The sequence below is a fragment of the Botrytis deweyae genome, assembly GCF_014898535.1.
Source record: "Botrytis deweyae strain B1 chromosome Unknown BDEW_004, whole genome shotgun sequence".
Classification (NCBI taxonomy): Eukaryota; Fungi; Ascomycota; class Leotiomycetes; order Helotiales; family Sclerotiniaceae; genus Botrytis; species Botrytis deweyae.
Genome location: NW_024066211.1, coordinates 2033714 through 2054218, shown reverse-complemented (window position 1 = coordinate 2054218; position 20505 = coordinate 2033714). Strand labels below are relative to the sequence as shown.

At 40.1% G+C, this 20505-nt stretch overlaps 4 protein-coding genes across 4 annotated transcripts; 1 reads left to right on the top strand and 3 right to left on the bottom strand.

The window, feature by feature from the left end:
• Positions 1-642: 642 nt before the first annotated feature.
• On the bottom strand, positions 643-4973 carry EAE98_002623 (uncharacterized protein; the record flags this gene model as incomplete). Its single annotated transcript, XM_038950243.1, has 4 exons — positions 643-1626; positions 1674-1925; positions 3658-4549; positions 4792-4973. The coding sequence occupies 4 exons, from the start codon at positions 4971-4973 to the stop codon at positions 643-645; spliced, it is 2310 nt and encodes a 769-aa protein (XP_038813982.1).
• Positions 4974-9025: 4052 nt separating this feature from the next.
• Positions 9026-10715, bottom strand: EAE98_002622 (uncharacterized protein; the record flags this gene model as incomplete). Its single annotated transcript, XM_038950242.1, has 4 exons — positions 9026-9975; positions 10087-10276; positions 10365-10416; positions 10526-10715. The coding sequence occupies 4 exons, from the start codon at positions 10713-10715 to the stop codon at positions 9823-9825; spliced, it is 585 nt and encodes a 194-aa protein (XP_038813981.1). The 3' UTR covers positions 9026-9822.
• A 3686-nt stretch (positions 10716-14401) lies between these two features.
• Positions 14402-15921, bottom strand: EAE98_002621 (uncharacterized protein; the record flags this gene model as incomplete). Its single annotated transcript, XM_038950241.1, has 2 exons — positions 14402-15794; positions 15854-15921. 2 exons carry the CDS (start codon positions 15919-15921, stop codon positions 14402-14404), a joined length of 1461 nt encoding a protein of 486 aa, XP_038813980.1.
• A 357-nt stretch (positions 15922-16278) lies between these two features.
• EAE98_002620 (uncharacterized protein) lies at positions 16279-18742 on the top strand. Its single transcript, XM_038950240.1, has 4 exons — positions 16279-17000; positions 17050-17683; positions 17733-18055; positions 18110-18742. The coding sequence occupies exons 1-4, from the start codon at positions 16782-16784 to the stop codon at positions 18485-18487; spliced, it is 1554 nt and encodes a 517-aa protein (XP_038813979.1). The 5' UTR covers positions 16279-16781; the 3' UTR covers positions 18488-18742.
• Positions 18743-20505: the final 1763 nt, after the last annotated feature.

The following is a 20505-nucleotide window of genomic DNA, read 5'->3' as shown; positions in this document are numbered from 1 at the left end:
TTCCATAAACATCAACCGAAGCCGATAATTCTACAAGCCGACGTCAAGCTCAAGCTATTTCGTTCGAATGGAGGGGTAGTGAGTGCAAAGCTTCCACATTGTGGGGTCATCCATACATACATCGTCTTCGCGGAATGAACATTTTGTGGAGCTGAAATTCGTCGCTCTGCCGCACGGTATTAATTCCGTCCTGGACCTCTCCATAAAAATTGTAGCATTTCCGCTGTCAGACATTAATGCTGGCCAAAGATCATGGCAGTGATGTATCAGATGTGATTCGATTTGTATCATATGGTGTAATATGCAATTTTGAATCAAGATCCCAGTGGATTCAGTAATACGTCAACCCCGTCGAGACTGATCCACCTGTCAGTGGGATTCCGACATCTTAGTCTCAGACAATGATTCAAGGTCAATTGCTTGCACAGTGCTTGCCCTCCTACCCATAAGCTAGAATAGAACTATTGTGCTTGATTAATGACGTAAAGAGGATATGTAAACTACCAACCAACGAAGCTGCGGTTCTTCAGCCCTATGTTCAAACCACCGAATATCAACAACCTCCGCAATATTTTGTCGCTTCAATATACACAGTAATACAGGCTCCTTATATTACAAATACCACCGTGAGCTTGATCACCCTTAAAACAAATCCCTTAACTGCCTAAATAATTCATCACCTTCTCCAAAAGCCGGACCAACACCTCCCAAATCATCTCCCACTCCCGGTGTCCCATCCATCCCATTCCCAACTCCATATCCATTATGTCCATTTCCCATTCCCAACGCCGCTTCAAATAGATGCGTCATCTCATAACTCATTTGATTTCCTGTCATCGGACTACTTCCTGATCCCGTACCCATTCCTTGTCCAGGTCCATTTGTATCGTATCCTCCTCCCATTCCCGTAATTTCATGACCTGCCAATCCAGCCATTGCAAGTGCCGCACTACTATGTGCATCATCCGCTCCCAATGCACCGTTATGATGATTATTTGAAGTGGGAGACAGCCCAAGTCTTGGAGCTACTTGTTTTAGACTTTTGATTGTTTTCCAGAGACGTTTCGATACAAAAGATTTATTCGAGAAACCCTTCACTAAATCGAGTGCCATATAGAATTCATCGCGGCAAATCGAGCTGAAGGTAACTGGAGCATGACAACTTGCTAGAAAAATGACCGCCAACGCTGAAATGAGGAAATAATTAAAGCAAACTTGTTGTACGCGATAAATGTCCGTGGTTTGATTGAGATGTGTGAGGGCGCGAATTGTATCTTTCGCAAGTTCGACAACTATAGACGCATGTTGAATATGTTCTTGTATAGAAGATGCAGAGTGTAAGACAGGGCGATAGATCAGGATACGCATTTGATTGGCACGAAGGTAGAGAAGTATTTGTAGTCGATGGGTTGCGCGAGAGGAGGCTTGAGGGGCAGCAGAAGTTGGAAGTTGTAAATGAGGTGGTATCGTTTTTTGCCATTGTGTGATCTGGTAGTCTAGATAACTTAACTCCTCGGTGATTATATTCGTTGAAGGTGTTGGGGAGAAAGAGCAGATCGATTTCCAAACTTTAGAACCTATTCTTGAATATGATATCATAACGTGTAGATAAGGGACCGAATTATCCTAAAAGAATTAGCTGAGTCGTCAGGTAAATTTAGAAAATTACATACAGGTTCTGGTAAAGAGGGATCAATATCTGAATCTTGTATAGCAAAAGGCATGCCTGTACCGAAACTCCACCTTCGATCAAGTACATAGATTGACCAGAAAAGTTTGGTAACAGCAACCCGTTCTCGTTCATCAGTCACAACTTTGAAAAAAGAATCACGTCTATGCAGACCCAACTCAATTGACATTCGTACGACTTGTCCAATTATGCGCCAGGCCAATGCTTCTTCGTCACAGTGGAAATGGAATATTGCCTAAGATTTATGTTAGTTTGTTGCTAAAAAGTACATTTGTCTCTCAGTTCGCAGAAAAGAAGAAAGGGGAACGAATTAGAACTTGAAGGCAGAACAGGAGTTTGAATCTTTTGCGAAAGATTGATGATGGATCTGTTTGAAACCCAACAGTAGAAGAAAGTGTAAAGTTTGACGCAGAAAATGAAAAGTACAATCGCGGCATGGGTAATTAATTTGAGAGAGCTAAGGGACAAAACGTCGAATCACGGCTCTGACGCATGGTATGTACACCAATCAGAGGGTCCACAAGTAGAGACGGAACGAAACAAGATTATTCTGAACAAGTCATCTCAGTCAACAAAAACAAAAGGGCCTTTGGTGTAATTGGTTAACACGCTGTGTTTCCTTTCCAGGTGAAAGTGTCCCTTCCAGAGAAGCGGGTTCGAATCCTGCGAGGTCCAAATCTTTTATTTTTTTTTGGAATTTCTTTTGCTTTCTTCCTGGCTTATGTTGCAAAGCCCATCTTTTCTTTACGTTGATCTTCAATTCTCATTCTGGGGACAGCCGAATAGACAGAACCACCTCTAATGAGAAGAGGTTTTTGTGGTTCTTCGCTTATCCTCAATAATGAGAAACCACAAATGTGATGGAGTCCATAAGGGATGAGAACTCATAACAGAGCCGCATACTCTGAAATCCATGACAGTCGGCACTAACACGACTATGATCTGCATATTGTAATGACCAAGGATTGAATGAATCAAATAGAGCTTGTGATTTAACGCTGGAGTCGCAAACTTCTGACTGGATGTGGCATTATGTGGGCTAATTCCTTCCAAGTAGCAAGCATTATTCCGACTTTGATTTCCTAGGCCAGAAGCAGATATCGAATGGGCGGTTTTTTCCGACTTTCAATTCAACCGAGCACAGCAAGATTCCATTGCTGTGGCCTTTGGGATCTGTAACACCAATAACGGTATGGGTTGCGTGTCTTTAGAAGCCAATGAAAAATGCAATGATTGATCCAGTCCAAAAATAAATGATGTAGGCCTTGCAAGTGAATAATAAAGCACGATATCCCTGATGTTGATGTGAGATGTAGAAGTAGGTTTGGTCCCTTACGAAGTCAATGATCGTTTTGAGATTTTTACCTGCGCCAACGTGTCAAGGCTTTGCAGTTTCTTCCATCCTTCGTGAGCTCCAAATCCAGCGACAGGTTTTTGTGCTTCAACTATCATCTGATCGATATATAATCGGATTTCTAATGTGATAATCATACCAGTGCAACAATAAATCAAATAGGCCTTGTAGTTTAATGGTAAAACCTGCCACGCTCTTAAATGAGCGGAAGCAAGATGGGGTTGTTCGATTCCTCCCAACGCCAACTTTCTTTTTTTTAACATTTTCCTCATTGTGGTGGCCTTCCTCTCCAGATATCCTTCTACAGCTTTGTACCTCTTTCATGCCATATAAAGTTGAATGTCCATAATGCCAACCACATGTGCTCGGCATCCCACATTAGTCCCACTTGGCCAAATGTAGCATTATAAGTTGAATTTATTTTCACCTGCTCAAATGGCAACAGTAACTCATGAGTCTCGAAACGACCACCACCCAGCTTGGGAAAACAAGAGAAACTTCTCTCAAATCCTTACTCACTAGAGTTTGTGATTTCCTTTAACCTCCACATTATCCAAGCAAACACAACATACAAAAATAAACAAGGGGCAAGAAACAAAATTCCATAACTCACCACGAGTACCAAGAATGGCAAGCTTTTAACCTCCACAAATTCATCATGCAATGCACGATCCGCAGGCTCTCTAACACTCTCGAATAATCTGAAGGCCAAGTCACTTTGCCCACTTCCCTCTGTGATCATTGAGATAGCCATGATAGTCTTCAACATACAAGAATTGTTATCATTAATACCTTGAGGATTATTGGATGTGGCAAGGCCATTCCTCACCGCGGCATCAATGAATTCAAAAAGGTTGGAACCATGAGTGATTAATTCCTCTATATCCACAACAGGATACATCAGACCCATCTCTTCTTCATATACCCTACACAGTCGAATCATTTCTTCTCGATTTACACTTCTCAATGGATCTGGAGCTCGAACACCATTCATATTGATGGATGGCAATGCTCTTGGTCGTAATGGAGCTGGTGACGGTACCGGAGTCGGATCCTGAGTAGCGATGCCTTCTTCTGCCAATGATTGATATCCCATATTATGAAGCGTGTTTTTAGCCACATCTAGACCAAAAGCGGAACTGGTCGGTCCCCGAAATGAAGGATGCCTAGGTATAGGTTTATGATGAAAGCTCAAGGGAGAAAGTCCTTGCACTGCGGATTGTTGCGATATCGACAATGATCTTTCTGATGATGCGCCATAGGATATGCTTCCATCACCACCCCCACCGCTGCCACCTTGGCGCATGGCATTTATTGTCGAATATAGATTGTCCACTTGTTCTTGTAATAGGGAAATTTGTGAATTCATTCGACGAAACTCCTCCGATTCCTTGAAGCCATTGGTACAACAATTCGGGGCATATTGACATTCGAGGTTGAGGTTTCCGCATCTTTGACATGGTGTATTTCCATTACATTTGATTTTCCTTCGTTTGCATTCGTTACTATGTCAGTATATGAATTAGTATCATGCAATGGAAATTCCGTCCTCAAATTATCCCATGTGTAAGGTTGTCTGCAGGTAGAGTCGGGTTTCGGTCCCCCCTTTGGATTTCCTCGGGCGCATTTCCATCAAAGCAACCCAGAAGCAAGTGAAACTCAAGCAGGATGCAAAGCAACCACATCAAGACATGCACATGCACACAAAGAGAACACAAGAAAGGCAAGAAAAGAAAAGGTAACGTACCAAGCAATAGATATATATCTATTTCTCTTTGCCCTTGTATGTGGAGTGCCTTCCTTATTTCCATTCAACGTTGCGTCGCCTCCCTCACCCGCATCATTTTTTCTCTTCTTTCCGCTCTGAGCCCCAGTATCCGCGGGTGATTCCGAAGACTGTAGTTGCTGTTGCTGTTGTTGACCATTCATATTATCAAAGACCGGGATGGCAATGGGAGACTCTGCGATATAATTTAGATCATTAACTTGTGATTCAAGTATGTTCATTATCACATTGAAAGTCAGGAGGAGGAATATATGTCTTTGCGCATTTGGCCGGAGATGTTGGAAGTAGTTTTTATTAAGTTTTTAGTTGAGTCGACGAGGTTTTTTTTTAGAAAGGTTATTTGACTGGGACTTGTTAGAAAATGGCAATCCAGTCCAGTTCGATAGTCACTTTCTAACAAATGAGAGTTGACGGATTGCCCTTGACCGGATTTTTTATCGTATGCGGGGAAATTTAGTGTAGAGAGAGGGAAGAAGTTATGAACCAACAAGACAAGGCAGACAAGGATAATTGGTAGGACGTACTTGGTAAGGCTCGAGGTAAGGGAAGGAGAGGAGAGGAAAGGGAAGGAAAGGGAATGATGGAAGATTATGTTACACGTGATGTTTAAGATGAAGAATATGAGAATGAGCGAGACAATCTCAAATGATATACATTTACATCTATATCTATATCTATATACATCTACATCTACACACACACAAATATATATATATATATACATATACATCTACATCTACATACATCTACACCCCATCGTTAAACATATACCTACACATCAATTAACATCAACATCAACTTCCCCTTCTCATTCCTCCAAATCCCCCTTCTCGAGTCAAAGAGGTCAACCAAGGCTACGAGATACGATAGTACAAGAGCACGGCAGCTACCATATCCCTTGAACAAAGGCAAAAGAAAGAACCAAGCTACTCGACCTATTGATAATAGATCCGGAAAACTCCTCGTTACTATACTTTGTATAAACTACCGAGACTTCATCTACCGGCACGCCATCTATCCGTAACTCATCTACCAATTCATCTACCAATTCATCTACCAACTCATCTACCGAGTACTCAAATCCAATACTTGACACCTCGAATGATCACTCGGAGAATACCCATCCATCATCGTGATCTTATCCGAAGCGGTGAACATTGCGAGTTTCAGTGGGCTGTGGGCTTATTAGAATGTGGGTACTGACTATCGCCAGGGACCTTCTACGTACAGGTAATTGTTTATTTTTCAGCTTCCCGAGCGTCCTTGACAAACCCATCACCAATATTATGTATTGAGCAGTATGATGATCATTATTTAAGTACTATCTTAATAATTAATCCCCTATAAGATCTTCCTCAAGCTTTCAATAGCTTCATTGTCGACATCCAAAAATCATGGTCTAATTTGATGAGAACGTCAAAGCATTCACATATTCACGTACTGCTGGAAATTTGGAATCATGCTTTTCATACTACTCCAGAGTACTACTCCCGATCTGTTTATCCAACTCTCATATTATAGACAGAATCATGAACTTGTCTTGTAATCTTACAAAGTAGACATCAATACTACTCCATCGCAGACAAGATCATCAAATGTCCAATCATACACAGACAGAAACATCTGAGTTTCCATCCATCTCCCCTCCAAACCATGAATTCATAGATCAGCAATCCCATCAGCAATCCCAACAAAGAAAACAAGATCCAATCAACAATCACCAACTACCACCTACCATCTCAATGACACTCCCAAATATATATCAAGAAATAACCGCATCTAACCGACTATTCCGATCATTCAGAAATCAATAAACACAAGGTAAGACTTACAATCCCTCAATTATCCCTTCCTCGTATGATACCTCCCGAGTCCCTGCTCATTCATTCCTATTATACTACTCTTCCCCTTCTCACTTCCGAATACATATTCGTATATCACTTACACTAGGTATACGAAGATTACAATACAAACCTCAACACACCAATCCTCACTCCTCATCTAGCACGACAAGTACCTATAGGAAAACAGGAAGAAAGTGGAGTCTTCATACATCATACATGCCAGCGTCATATTACAGTGGATTTTCCAGACCCACTATCAGTAGTTCGAGAACCTCTTTATAGATATTATCCGGGGATGGAATTTAAGAATAATCTATCTATCTATCTATCTATATATCTTTTCGTCGAGAATTTCAAATACAAGATATAATAATTATAATAATCTCTAGAAATAAGAAGTATAGAGTATATACAAGATTATATTTTTATTAAATATCGAGTCTATATATGAAGTACTTTTTTATACTTTTTTATATCAAAGTTTATTCATTTTGAAATTTGATATTAAATGAATAAACAGTATTACAGAGGGAAATCATAAATGGATGGGGGGGAGGGAAAATCGAATAATAGAAAGGGAGGGGTGGGGATTAAAAATTTTATTAAATTAAAAGCTGAGTATCTATAGCGATTCGAAGATTATAAGTCTTAGAAAAAAAAAGATTTATTCGAAAATCAAAGGCGAAAGAATATTATTATAAAGTGGATTCAAAAACTAATACTTTTTATATCAAAATAATTATTAATTAAATATCTCTATCTATTATAGATTTTAACGCTTTATAATACTGAATAATTAATATTATCCTCTCTCTTCATCCCCTCCTTATTATTCAAATCTTTATTCAAATCTCCAACCTTACATTCTCTTCTTTCTTTCTATTATTTAAATTACTCAAACTTATCCACTCCATCTATATACCCCCTCCTATTCATCTCTCTCTCCCTTCCCTTTCCTCCCTTCCTTATACTATCCCCCTCTCCCCCTCTCTACATCATCTACCCCATTCACCCTCTTACCAGTCCCACCCATAAAAACAAATTTCCATTCAAATTCCCATTCAATCCCTCCCATCTCCCATCTCCCATCTCCCATCTCCCATCTCCCATCTCCCATCTCCCATCTCCCATCTCCCATCTCCCATCTCCCAATCTCCCAGCTCCCATCCAACTCACTAACCTTCACCTTCACCTCCTTCTTTCCACCTATCCTTCCACCTATCCCTTCCATCTCATCCACAACTATACATTAAAACCACATTAACCATACCATACCACACCACACCACAATCCTTTCCCCCCTCCATCCATCTCACTCTTATCCCAAATCATCTATTCGATTCATTTACTCCCTTCTATCAATCTTCTTCAATCCCTCCCTCTACTTCTTCTCTTCTCTTCTCTTCTCTTCTCTTCTCCATACCAATTCCCCCCTCCCCACTCAACCAGCTCTCCAAATACAGATATATTCATCTCACAATCCATCCCATGCATCCATCCATTTTTCTCATTCCTCTTATTGACCCCCTCATTCGCTAGCCATTTTCCTCCAATCCCCTCTCTCTCCATCTCTCTCCTGTTCCACTCCCCCTCCCCTCTCTCCTCTCTCCCTCCCACCTCCCACCTCCAATCTAAATCCACATTCCTCCCCCTCCCCCTCCCCTGCCTATACTCCTTCAATTGCCTCAGATCCAGAGTCAAATCCAAATTCATCACAACATCACATAGATATTTCAAACTCCTCAAATACCCCCTCCTACTTATCTCTTCCATCCCATCACTATCCCTATCCCTTCTCTTCTCCTTCCCTCCATTCTCTCCCTTCTCTTCTCTTCTCTTCTTTTCTCCTCTTATTAAACCCGAATCCAAATCCAAACCTAAATCCAAACCCAAATCCGAATCTAAATCCAAACCCAAATCCGAATCTAAATCATTCTTATTCCTCTTTTTTTTTTTCTTTATTCTCTCCTTTCTCTTTTTTTCTTTCTTTTTCTTATCAAATCCAAATCCTAATCTAATTTAAATTCAAACTTCAATCTCAAACTATTCTTATTCCTCTTCTCTTTCTCTCCATTCTCTCCCTTTCCTTTCTTTTCTTCCCTCTTTTTATCAAAACCAAATCCAAACCCCAATTCAATCCAAACCCAAATCCAAACTCAAATCATTCTTATTCCTCTCCTCTTCCCTTCTATTCTCTCCCTTCTCTTTCTCTTCTTCCCCCATCTTATTAAACCCGAATCCAAACTCCAATCCAAACCCCAAACCATTCTCATTCCCCTCCTCTCCTCCTCTCCTCCTCTCCTCCTCTCCTCCTCTCCTCCTCTCCTCCTCTCCTCACCAAGTCCAATCCAACCCAACTCATTCCAACCCAATCTATAAAAAACAACCCCCTAAATAACAAACAAATCACTTACAAATCACTCAAAATCACCCACAAATCACTCAAGAATTCAAATTCGTAATAAACAAATTTAATCCCAAATATATAATAAATCCCAACCCTATCAGATTCAAACAACGATCAATCGGCTAATAAACCACAATTCTCAATTCCCTTACCCGCTAATCATTCACTTGCTTACCCCACACCACCAAGCAAAATTCTCCCTCCAACAACCTCTGGAATTAAAGAGAAATACTAGGTAAGTGTACACATCAATACATACTGGACTCCAGCTGGATATCACATTTCAATTCAATTCAATTCATACACCAAGGATCAACTCATCCTCAAAAACACACACAAAAAAAAGAAAGAAACAGGAGTCAAAGTATTGAATTCCTAACTAGTATACAAATCTACCAGCCAGTCAACATCTTCCAGACTCTGATCATCTCATGATAGCATAGCATGCCAGCTAGCTCAATAAATATCACGTCAATGTATTGTAAAGCCATGATTGGCGAGAGAGAGAAGAATATCATGGTAACCACCTAATACCATATCCGAAGCCATCCATCCATCCATCCATCCATCCATCCATATCCCAAGCAAAAAATTCATCAATTCCCTAGATAGCAAGCAAGCAAAGCAAAGCAAAATCCATCCATAATCACGCACGCCATCAATGCTCTATTCGAACAACAAGTGTAGTCTACGAGTAGTGCAGAAAGGGAGGTGTAGTTAGGGAAGTGTAGTGTGGGGAAACTACAATTCTTCTCCTTCTTTACCGGCCTTCTTACTCTTCTTCTTGGGTTGTGGTGCTCCTTCTTTCTTGCAGTGTACGATGAGCCGAGTCCACGATTCATCTTTATCCCATTCAAATCCTGCGAGGACGGGAGTTTCTAGTTCATCATCGGCCTGGTGATGAAGATTTGTTAGTATATTGATGTTGAGAGGATGGCAGTTGAAGAATATAAGATTTGATCATGGAGCGGAGAAATGAGGGAGAAATGCAAAGGGGTAACATACCTTCTTACGGAATTGTTTGTAAATAGCATCTACTGCATCCTTAATTGTAACACCCTTCATATTTCTCGCAGTGACCTCCAATCCCAGTGGGAAATGTAAATCAATCTTCTTGACGGGTGGTGTAGTGAGAGATTTCTTGAGGAAACCCTTTTCCGGATCCTCAAGAGTCATTGGTGATTTATTTATACGCCTAGAGGGTACAAATATCATCAGCCATCATTCATAAGAATCATGTAGATGTGAAGATATAGGTGATGAAGTGGGGTAAGAGTACATACCAGTTCAGCTTTTGAGTTTCTTTCGCAATCTCTAGTTCCTTTCCCTCTTTCTCTATTGATATTGTTAGTATGTCTTCATTATCAAGTAAGACTGCATATCAAGCAGGACAGCATGTATTCATCAATTAAAAGAAGGGAATACCATAGAAAAGATCACATACCCAAGTCATTAATATTCCACACACCAGGAGCACTTGAACTTGTTCTCCGATGACCCATGGTTTTCTTCTCATCAGTAGGACTACTCGATAATCCTTGAACTGCAGAATCAACCTTGGTTAAAGGTATGGGATCAGCATCTTTACCAGCGTTTGCTGTATTGATGGGTTGAGTTGCTGTATCGGCAGACATGATTGGAAGGAAGGGAGGTTTGTTTGTTTTACTTGATGGAGTAAAAGTGTAGGTGATACGATATCTCACGATCAATATCGAGAGACAAAGACAATGTTGGAATGTTTGGATCAAATAACTACGATGGTTATTTGGAAGTTGTGTAGCTTGAAAAGAGACTTTCTTTGATGAATTGAAGATCAAGAAAGATGAAGTGATGTAGATTGTAGAGTGTAGATTGTAAATTGTTTGATGTGATGTGATGGATTCAGGTACGAAGAAGTCAATGTATCGATATTTGAATGATTTGAAAGTGTGAGTGAGTTTTGATGGGGAGGGAATAACAAAGGAGGGAGGGAGGAGGAGGTCATTAGATTTTCAAATGAGGGGAAATAGACAAGAAGTCACACAACCGACAGGTGATTGGTTGAGGTTATCCGAATCAAAAAGAGGGAATAATTATATTTCCAACCAGAAGGAATTAATTCATGGAGGAAACCTTGTACCTCGGACATGATTAGGATTTTGGTAGTTTCCATTTGTCAAGATTGTTTTGATTCATTCTATTACTTCCATCATACTTGAATTGTACTTGAATTGTACTTTGATTGTGCTTTGAATCATACTTCAAATCACACTTCACACTTCACCTTGAACCGCTTTAATCATACCTCACACGATACCTCACCTCACACTTCAAATCCCACTTCATAGGAAATCAATCAAACATACGAGTACATAATCTTCAATCGTCTTGTTCCCTTCCATTTCACACCATCCCTTCATTTCACACATTCCTCCATTCCACATCAAAATATCCACATCCCTCATATCAAAATCCCCTCCATTCCCCATGTAGTATCTTCCCCTGAAATCTCACACCCAAAGAAGCCTAGTCTCCCCAATCACTCCCTTGTCCGGCAAAGCGAAGTTCCGACCCTCTCTACCCTCAAAACTGGGGAAGTGGGTCATACCCCAGGTTTCGCCCATGGTATCTGCTGACTCTTATCACGTCATGTATGTTTTGATCAGCTCATTCCTTTGATGCGTCGTCATACTGATTGAGGATATGGATTGATACAATTTATTGCATCACGTGTACTGGAATTGGAATTGCAATTGAAATGGCGAGAATGGTAAATGTGAATTGAGAATATACCTCGTACTTATTTTAATTGATCATCATACAACTGTCCTGTACTGCACTGCATCGATCGATACCAAAACACAAAAAGAATAAGAAATCAATTGACTGAAATCCAATCCAATCCAATCCCATCCCATCCCATCTCATCCAACTCACACCCAATCAACCACTCAATCCCTTTCCTCAAAAGAGGGGTTGTACAATCCTTCGATTGGTTTCTTCGTGAGGGGTAAAATGCCACTAACAACGTACCTCCCTACGTATCATCAACATCTCACCACCACACACGCCATCGAATCATCCAACCGCACCAAATCCCCGACCACCATGCATTCACAAATTCTAATTCCAATTCTGGATAGCTATCTAACCTCAGGATACTACCTAGGTCGGTCTTTTCTGCATTTCCTCTCCTCATTCGTATTTAAACTTTCCCTCCATCCCAGCACCATCAAATCATATGCAAGCCAGCAAGACCGGAAGTCTACCAGCGAAAATAAGAAGATGGTCATGCTTGATTGAGTTAGGGAAGTAACGCAATGCTTGGAATGTGATTGAGGTATTTTACTCGTACGGAGTAGGTATTCATTTGGTTTCTGGCTATTGTGCTATGGAGATGAGGAAAGTTTAATGGTTGGTTGGCCTGGGTATGAGGACAGTAGAGAGTACTTTGTAGAGGACCTGGTATGGAGATAGATATCTTGTATATTTCCTTCGGGTTGCTAATTATATCATCCATACCAATGGAAAGATATGGTAGGTAGATACGTAGAGAAGAGATGGATATGGGTAGATATCTTACGATAAATATGTATGTAGGTACCGATATGTATAAATCACATCATATCAAAATATTAAGGAATACAACATCACATCAAACATCAAACATCAATAATATCTCCTTTTCACTACCGAATAGCAAATAAAAGAAAATACTAGGTACACAACATCCCATACATACCATACTCATTAATCTTAATGCTAAACCCTTCGCGTTATTCATCTCTCTCTCTGTATATACCTAATATCCACTTATCCATTCATTCATTTCCCCTCCCCTTATCCATCCCCTCAATCATACAAACACAAATACAAACATCAAAACTCCCAATCCATACCTCTTCACCCCCCACCACCGCATCTTCCCCTCTCACCCCCCCTATTCGCAGGAGAAAAAACAGGCGGGATTCGACCACTTCTACGATATAATATCATTCAATTACTTTCCTCTAATATTATATAAAATAAAATTTCGAAATATCACCTAAACAATAAAGAGCTAAATATTCTTTTGATCTTTTTGAATTTATAGAAATCATTTTAAAATGATTTATTATTCAATTAAATTAGAAGATTTTAACAAAGATTTAAATTGTCAAATTCCGCCTGTTTTTTCTCCTACGAATAGCCCCCTTCCCCCATCCCCCCCAAACCCCCACTTCAAAATTCAAAACTCAAGACTCAAAACTCAACCCCCCCCCCAGATAGATACTCAAAGTCACACTATATATATATTATATACCTTCTTCTCGCCCCAAATTTCCTCGCTACGTAGATATCAGATCACGAGGTCTTCTTTTATATATATATATATATCGTATATACTCGGATATATATATATATACATATATACTCGTACTCGAATATATATATACTCGGATATATAATCTTATATACCTCAAAAATCCTATAAGAATAGGTAACCTTATAATCTATATGATATAATATATATAGTATATATATATATATATATATATATAATATCTCAAATCTATCTACTCGTAGATATCTGATTTTCTATTTATATATTCATATCTATATTTCTATATCTATATTTCTATATTCATATTTCTATATTCATATTTCTATATCCATATTTCTATATTTACATTTCTATATTCATATTTATTATAAATTTATATCAAGATTTCAAATAATTACCTCTTTATCCCCCTCTCTATCACCCCTCTATCACCCTTCTATCACCCTTCTCTCTACTCCCTCCCTCCCCTCATACCCCTCCCTCACACCCAATTCAATCCACCACGGAAACATCGGAAACACAATACTTTGCGGGGTTGATCTACCTACCATCATACCATCATACCATTATACCATCCATCCATCCATCCACCCACCCATCCATCCATCCATCTGAATTACCTCTAGATTAGCATAGACTATATTTATATCTATTAACATCTATATTAGTACGAGGTTCGGGTACAGGTTCTGTTCAATATTCTGTATTCAGATTTTAGGTTACGTTTTCAGTAAGGTTACTGAGGTGAGGTGATGATTTAGATTGAATTGATTGATTTGAATTGAACGAGATCAGATTATTTATATGATGGGTGTATTGATTGGTTGATCGATTGCATGATATGTATGATGTGGTATGTAGGGTATGTATGTATGTATGGTATGATTTAGGATGCCATGATATGATATGATGATATGATATGACGATAAGTAATAACCTGATAATGGTATATCTATTCATAAATTCGTGATAACGCGCATATAAGAATGTCGTTTGAAACGACCTACCCCCTCACCCTTAAGTATAATGCGGCAAAGCCCCTTCATTAATTTCCTTCTTTGCTCCCTCACCACCAATACTCTTTCCGATATCGAGAACGCCCTCAATCTCCCCCGAAACCAAATGACTAATTTTCTTGACTCCTGCGGGAATCTTAAAATGAGCCGGCAAGGGAGTCCAACTTTCTTCATTATAATTTTCCTGTACCTTTCTACATTGTTTTAATCCCCACTCCGTCACCCCCACCATCAAACAACTCTCAAACATAAACGCCATACTTCCCTCTCCAACCTTTGCCGGTTTGAGCGGGGCATTCGATGCTTTATCGTGAGTACCTGCATCAGGACCATGAGCTGACATAATATTATGTAGAGAAGCGCCTGCGGGTTGGAAACCTCCTCCTGTCTTTGCATCATATTCGCCACCGATGAGACCCATAAACTCAGACATGGTGTTGCGATGATACCAGGGGGGTCGGAATGTATCTTCGCCTACGAGCCAGCGTGGAGGAAAGATGACGAAATCCGCAATGGCGGTACCGACATGATCGGAAGGAGCAGTGAGGACGGTAAAGATACTGGGATCGGGATGATCAAAGGATATACTGCCGATGGTGTTGAAACGACCGAGATCGTATTTGTATGGGTAGTAGAGTCCATGCCAAGCTACTACATCGAATGGTGTGTGTGTTTGAGTGGCTTCAAAGAGGTGTCCATTGAACTTTGACAAGATCTTAAATTCACCATTGGTGTTTTGTTCAAAGTTAGCTACTGGAGCTTGGAAGTCTCTCGCGTTGGCTAAACAATTGGAACCAATTGGTCCCAATTCTGGAAGTTGGAAATGTCCTGAATATAATTCCAATATATATCCTCGAACAGGTCCTTCTGGAAGTTCAACTCGATATCTAATTCCTCGAGGAATAACACAAATTTCATTTGGTCGAACGAGTAGGTTTCCGAGCTCGGTCTGGATGTCTAAAACTCCATGTTGTGCCACGATCAAGAAGTCTCCATCGGCACTGTAAAATGCTTGGTTCTTGTCCATGCTCTTTCCGGCAGCGAAGATAAAGATTCCAATTCCATGTTTCAATGTTGGATCACCGGCTCCAGCTACCAGTTTCAGACTGTGTACCCAATCCACTGTCTCATCTAGATCGAATGGATCCCATCTTAGTTGATTTGGTATTTGATGTAATTTGTTTCCTTCTGGATTTGTGTTGTAGGAAGAGGTCTCGCGAGGAGTAAAAGGTTGATGCGATGCTGCTGGGAGAATTCGGTAGAGCCATGATTGTTGGTTTTCATGTCGGGGGGCGGTAAATGCTGTACCGGACAGCTTTTCGGCGTACAGACCATAAGGAGGCTTTTGAGGAGAGTTGGCACCTATAGGGAGAGCACCTTCGACAGCTTCGGATCTGCGAAAGCATTAGAAAAATTGCGAAAAGTGATGAAGGGGTTGTGAATATAAGCTTACTCATGATATGAGCCGAAACCATTTTGATATTTATACTTCTCCGGTGTATTGAATTTTGTGACGGGCATTTCGAATTGCCTGTGATGGTATATATGGAATTAATTTATTGTTCGAAATGGCTTGGGATATTTGAGAAGGTGTGAAAGCTGTGAAAGATATTAAATTTAAAATTAAGTTTGCGAAATCCTTTTTGAATCTTTATCAATCGAGCAAAACATTCCATGAATTGTTATACCGCTCATGACGAAGTTGTTTTCCCCGCGTACAGCCGATAGGATTCCAAAACATCGGGGTCAGCAAATCAATCCATTCCGCATGCGGGGTGAATATGAACAGCCAAGATTAGTCATCACAATTCTTCATTCACCATTTTCTTCAAACGGAATTGATTCCGTCGTGACCATCTGCACTAAAGTTGCAGAACAAAGTCAATTCAGATGATTCTAGACTAACTCAACCTTCGCTCCATACAAACTTCATGATTGATCATTATGCTTTCAAGTCTTTCTTCACTCTGGATCTCATCTCCATATTTTCAGGCACGGAAGGGAACCCGCGCGGAATATAAACATCTGGGGCTGTACGATCGGGTCCCATCTCTCCACACATTCTCACCATGAACCAATCACCATCCATTATTCTCAAACTTGAAGATGCATTCACGATTTCCCGATGAACTTGGTAATATCTTACAGCTCGTACGGTCAAGCCTGGAAACTGGGACTCATTCTCCGCAAGGTCAAGTTTGGAAAAATGGGCTCACAGATGAGACATGGAATAGAATCTTATTGCTTGGACTTCATTATATATCGTCCATTTCTTCTACACTCTTACCTTCATTCACATTGACTGTCTTACTTTGCTCTTCCTCCTCTTCCTCCTCCTCCTCCTCCTCCTTCTCTTCGTCAATATCATCTACATCACCACAATGTCTCCTGAAACCATAGGCATTGCGATTATCGCCACGGTTTTCTTCATTGTTCGATACCTCAATCGCACAGATACCCCAAAGATTCAGAATCTACCGGAAATTCCTGGATACCCTCTCTTTGGAAGTCTTCTAGAATTTGGTGTCTCTCATGCATTGGTAGCCAAAAGATTGGCTGAAAAGTATGGTGCTGTCTTCCAAGTAAGATTGGGAAATAGGGTAAGACATCTCACCATCTCCGCGGAAATGTCTCACTAATGGTAAATAGCGAATTGTATTCGTCAACACTTTCGATGCGGTCCGCCATTTCTGGGTTACCAATCAATCGGCTTTGATCTCTCGTCCTACTCTTCATACATTCCATAGTGTCGTGTCTACTTCTCAAGGTTTCACCATTGGTACTTCTCCTTGGGATGAGTCTTGCAAACAACGACGAAAGGCTGCAGCTACTGCTCTGAATCGTCCGGCTGTTCAATCTTATATGCCAATCATCGATCTTGAGTCTAAGGTTTCCATCAGAGAATTACTCAATGATAGTCAGAACGGTCAAGTTGATATCGATCCTATCTCTTACTTTCAAAGATTTGCTCTCAACACTTCTTTAACATTGAACTATGGATCAAGACTTCACGAAGTCAAGGACAGGGATTTACTTCAGGAAATTTGTGATGTGGAAAGAGCTGTTAGCAATTTCAGATCTACGAGCAATAACTGGCAGGATTACATTCCCTTACTGAGATTGTTACCAAAGTCGAACACCGAGGCTATCGAATATAGAGAAAGAAGAGACAAATACTTGAACTTCTTATTGAACAAACTCAAGAAACAAATCGATGAAGGAACAGACAATCCTTGTATTACTGGAAACATTATCAAGGATCCTGATGCAAAGTTGAATGAGAGTAAGTTTACTGAGATCTATCAATTGTGTAACACACTAACCCGCCTCAGATGAACTCAAATCCATCTGTCTAACAATGGTTTCTGCTGGTCTCGATACAGTTCCTGGTAACTTGATCATGGGTATTGCATATCTTTCCTCTGAACACGGTCAAGAAATTCAACAACGAGCATATGAAGAAATTATGAAGGTTTACCCAGATGGAGATGCATGGGAACGTTGTCTTGTTGAAGAAAAAGTTCCATATGTTACTGCTTTCGTTCGCGAAGTTCTTCGATTCTTCACTGTTATTCCTATTTGTCTTCCAAGAACCAGTATCAAAGATATTGAATACAACGGGGCTACTGTTCCAGCTGGTACTACTTTTTACATGGTAAGCTTCCTTTTTAACTTCAAAGACTTCCGACTCATATTAACGCTTCTTTAGAACGCATGGGCCGCTGACTACGATTCTACCCACTTCAAATCCCCCAATACCTTCTCCGTTGATCGCTATCTTGATAATCTCGAAGGCGGCGGTACACCTCACTATGCTTACGGTGCCGGTTCTCGCATGTGTGCAGGTTCACATCTTGCGAATAGAGAACTCTTCACTGCTTTTATTAGATTGTTCACTGCCTTTCAAATTGTGGCTCCGAAAGATCCAAAGGATAGGCCGATCCTGGATGCTTTGGAATGTAATGCAGTTAAAACTAGTTTGACAACAGATCCTTATCCATTCAAGGTGGGTTTCAAGGTTAGGGATCAAGGGAAGTTGGAGAAATGGATGAGTGAGGCAGAGGAGAGGACGAAGGATCTTCATTGAGAAGAATGAGGTGGTAATAATTTTTGGAAAAGATGGGTCTGGCAGGGACGATGAATAATTTATCGATTTACGATGGAGAGCATTTTATCATGATTCATGACACGGAATGAAACGTCATAGATATTAGCATAGCTTGGTCTTTTGTATTGCGTACTGCATAGCGAGTTTTTGTTTTTTGGGGGGTTTTTTCCAGCATCCAGGTTTAGAAAATTCTAGAGAAGAGATTAAATAAAAATGAGAAAGAAAATACCTAGTATTCAACTTTTTCGCACGCGGTTGATATCGTGTATATTTATATTCATCGACTAGTAGTTTTACAATGTTTTTTTCCCTGTGTTTTTGACCAGTTGATATGAAAATCAGTGAAAATCCTCTATCTTTATCTACCTCTCTTTAAATTTTCGAATCAGAATATCAATTAATAGAAAGAGAAATGTTTTGGAAATCGTCAAGGTTAAAAAAGCAAATATCTAGCAGTACCTAGGTACTTTAATAAATCGTAATGATTATTAATGGTGAATATCTAGTTTTTGTTAGTAGGGGGTGGATGGATGGGATAGATGGATGGATGGATGGATGGGATAGATGGATGGATGGGATAGATGGATAGATGAATGTGATGATTCTACGGCGATTTTATGTTGGTATTATTATTTTTTATTGTTTTTATTCTTATTTTTATTCTTATTCTTATTCTTGTATTTTTCGTGTGTTTTTCGTGCGTTTTTTATAGGAGAGGGGAGGGGGGGAGGGGAGGGGAGAGGAGAGGAGAGGAGAGGTTGAAGATGGGTTTGGGTTTGGGGGCAAGAAAAGAGGGGGGAGGGGGGGTTATCCTATCTGAGGTTTGTGGTTGATATTGATTTCGATTTCGATTTCGATTTCGAGAATTGAGGATGGGAAGCAGTCTTGTGGTGAGAATAGGTATCATCTCTTCTTGGGAAAGGGTTTTGTTGTTGATGATGATGGGTTGGTTTAGTAATATGCTGATTTACTTAGGTACTTCTGGTTTGGTAATCTTACAACTTATTATTAGATAAGTAATATGTGAAGATTACCTGCCTCGTTTGAGTTTCAGTTTGAGTTTGAGTTTGAGTCTGAGTTTGAGTTTGAGTTTGATTGACGAGGTTTCGTGGAATCTGAAGAGATGTCTGTATTATATAAGATCTTACAATACTTTGGACTTATGATCTGGTTCTTGTGTATTTATGCGGGGATGATGGGTAGGTACCTAGTAGGTAGGTGGTTGATGGGAATTTATACTCTACGTTGATAAGGGAGTCAACTTTGCGACCAACAGGGAAGGGGCACTCGCGGAAATGTAGACGGGTTTATACGTGAGAAGCGCGATGCGCGGTGTGGTGGTGGTGACGACACAAGGAATGGAAGTCGATTGTGATGCTAATGGGACATGGTGATCTGAGATCGAATCGTTTACCACATCCGGTGACGGAAGGATGCGAAAGTTTCTGATGCTGAATACCTAGGTACCTATATAAAGTAAAGCATGTGGTTTCGGTTTTTCAAAGTGTCATGTCCAGTTCAAGATAGAAATTATTCAGCAATCATGGGAATATATTCTGAATTCGAGAATTGAAAATATGGCGCATATTCATGTGTGTGGGATTAGCTTCTTACATTTCATTTCCCTCATCGTCATTTTTAATCGTGACCGTCGAGTCGACTCTACCTCCTCGAATACTGTTGTTCATAACGGGAAGTTTTATTGTCACATTTTAAGATTTTCATCAAAGGAAATATGATATGTACTCTGTATCTTGAATGATTATACTGTTTAGTGATGTTGAATCCTTCTCTTGAGCTTGAGAATAGAGTAGTTTTAAAGCAAAAAACGGTCCTGAGAGGCTTGGTTGATGTCATATATTCGGGATGGATCTTGAAAGCTGGGGTGCAAAAGGGATTTTATACTCCTGCGGGGTGAGCATATTGGGGGACAGAGGGAGAATGGGAGTTGTGCAGATGAATTATTGCGAATTTTGGCTTTCGGAGCGAGTGGTGAT

Excerpts from the sequence above, each read along its gene's own strand:
- EAE98_002620 (XM_038950240.1), top strand. The coding sequence starts at position 16,782 with ATGTCTCCTGAAACCATAGGCATTGCGATTATCGCCACGGTTTTCTTC. Across the intron at positions 17,001-17,049 it reads AAGTAAGATTGGGAAATAGG|CGAATTGTATTCGTCAACAC; the intron begins GTAAGACATCTC and ends AATGGTAAATAG. Across the intron at positions 17,684-17,732 it reads TGATGCAAAGTTGAATGAGA|ATGAACTCAAATCCATCTGT; the intron begins GTAAGTTTACTG and ends AACCCGCCTCAG.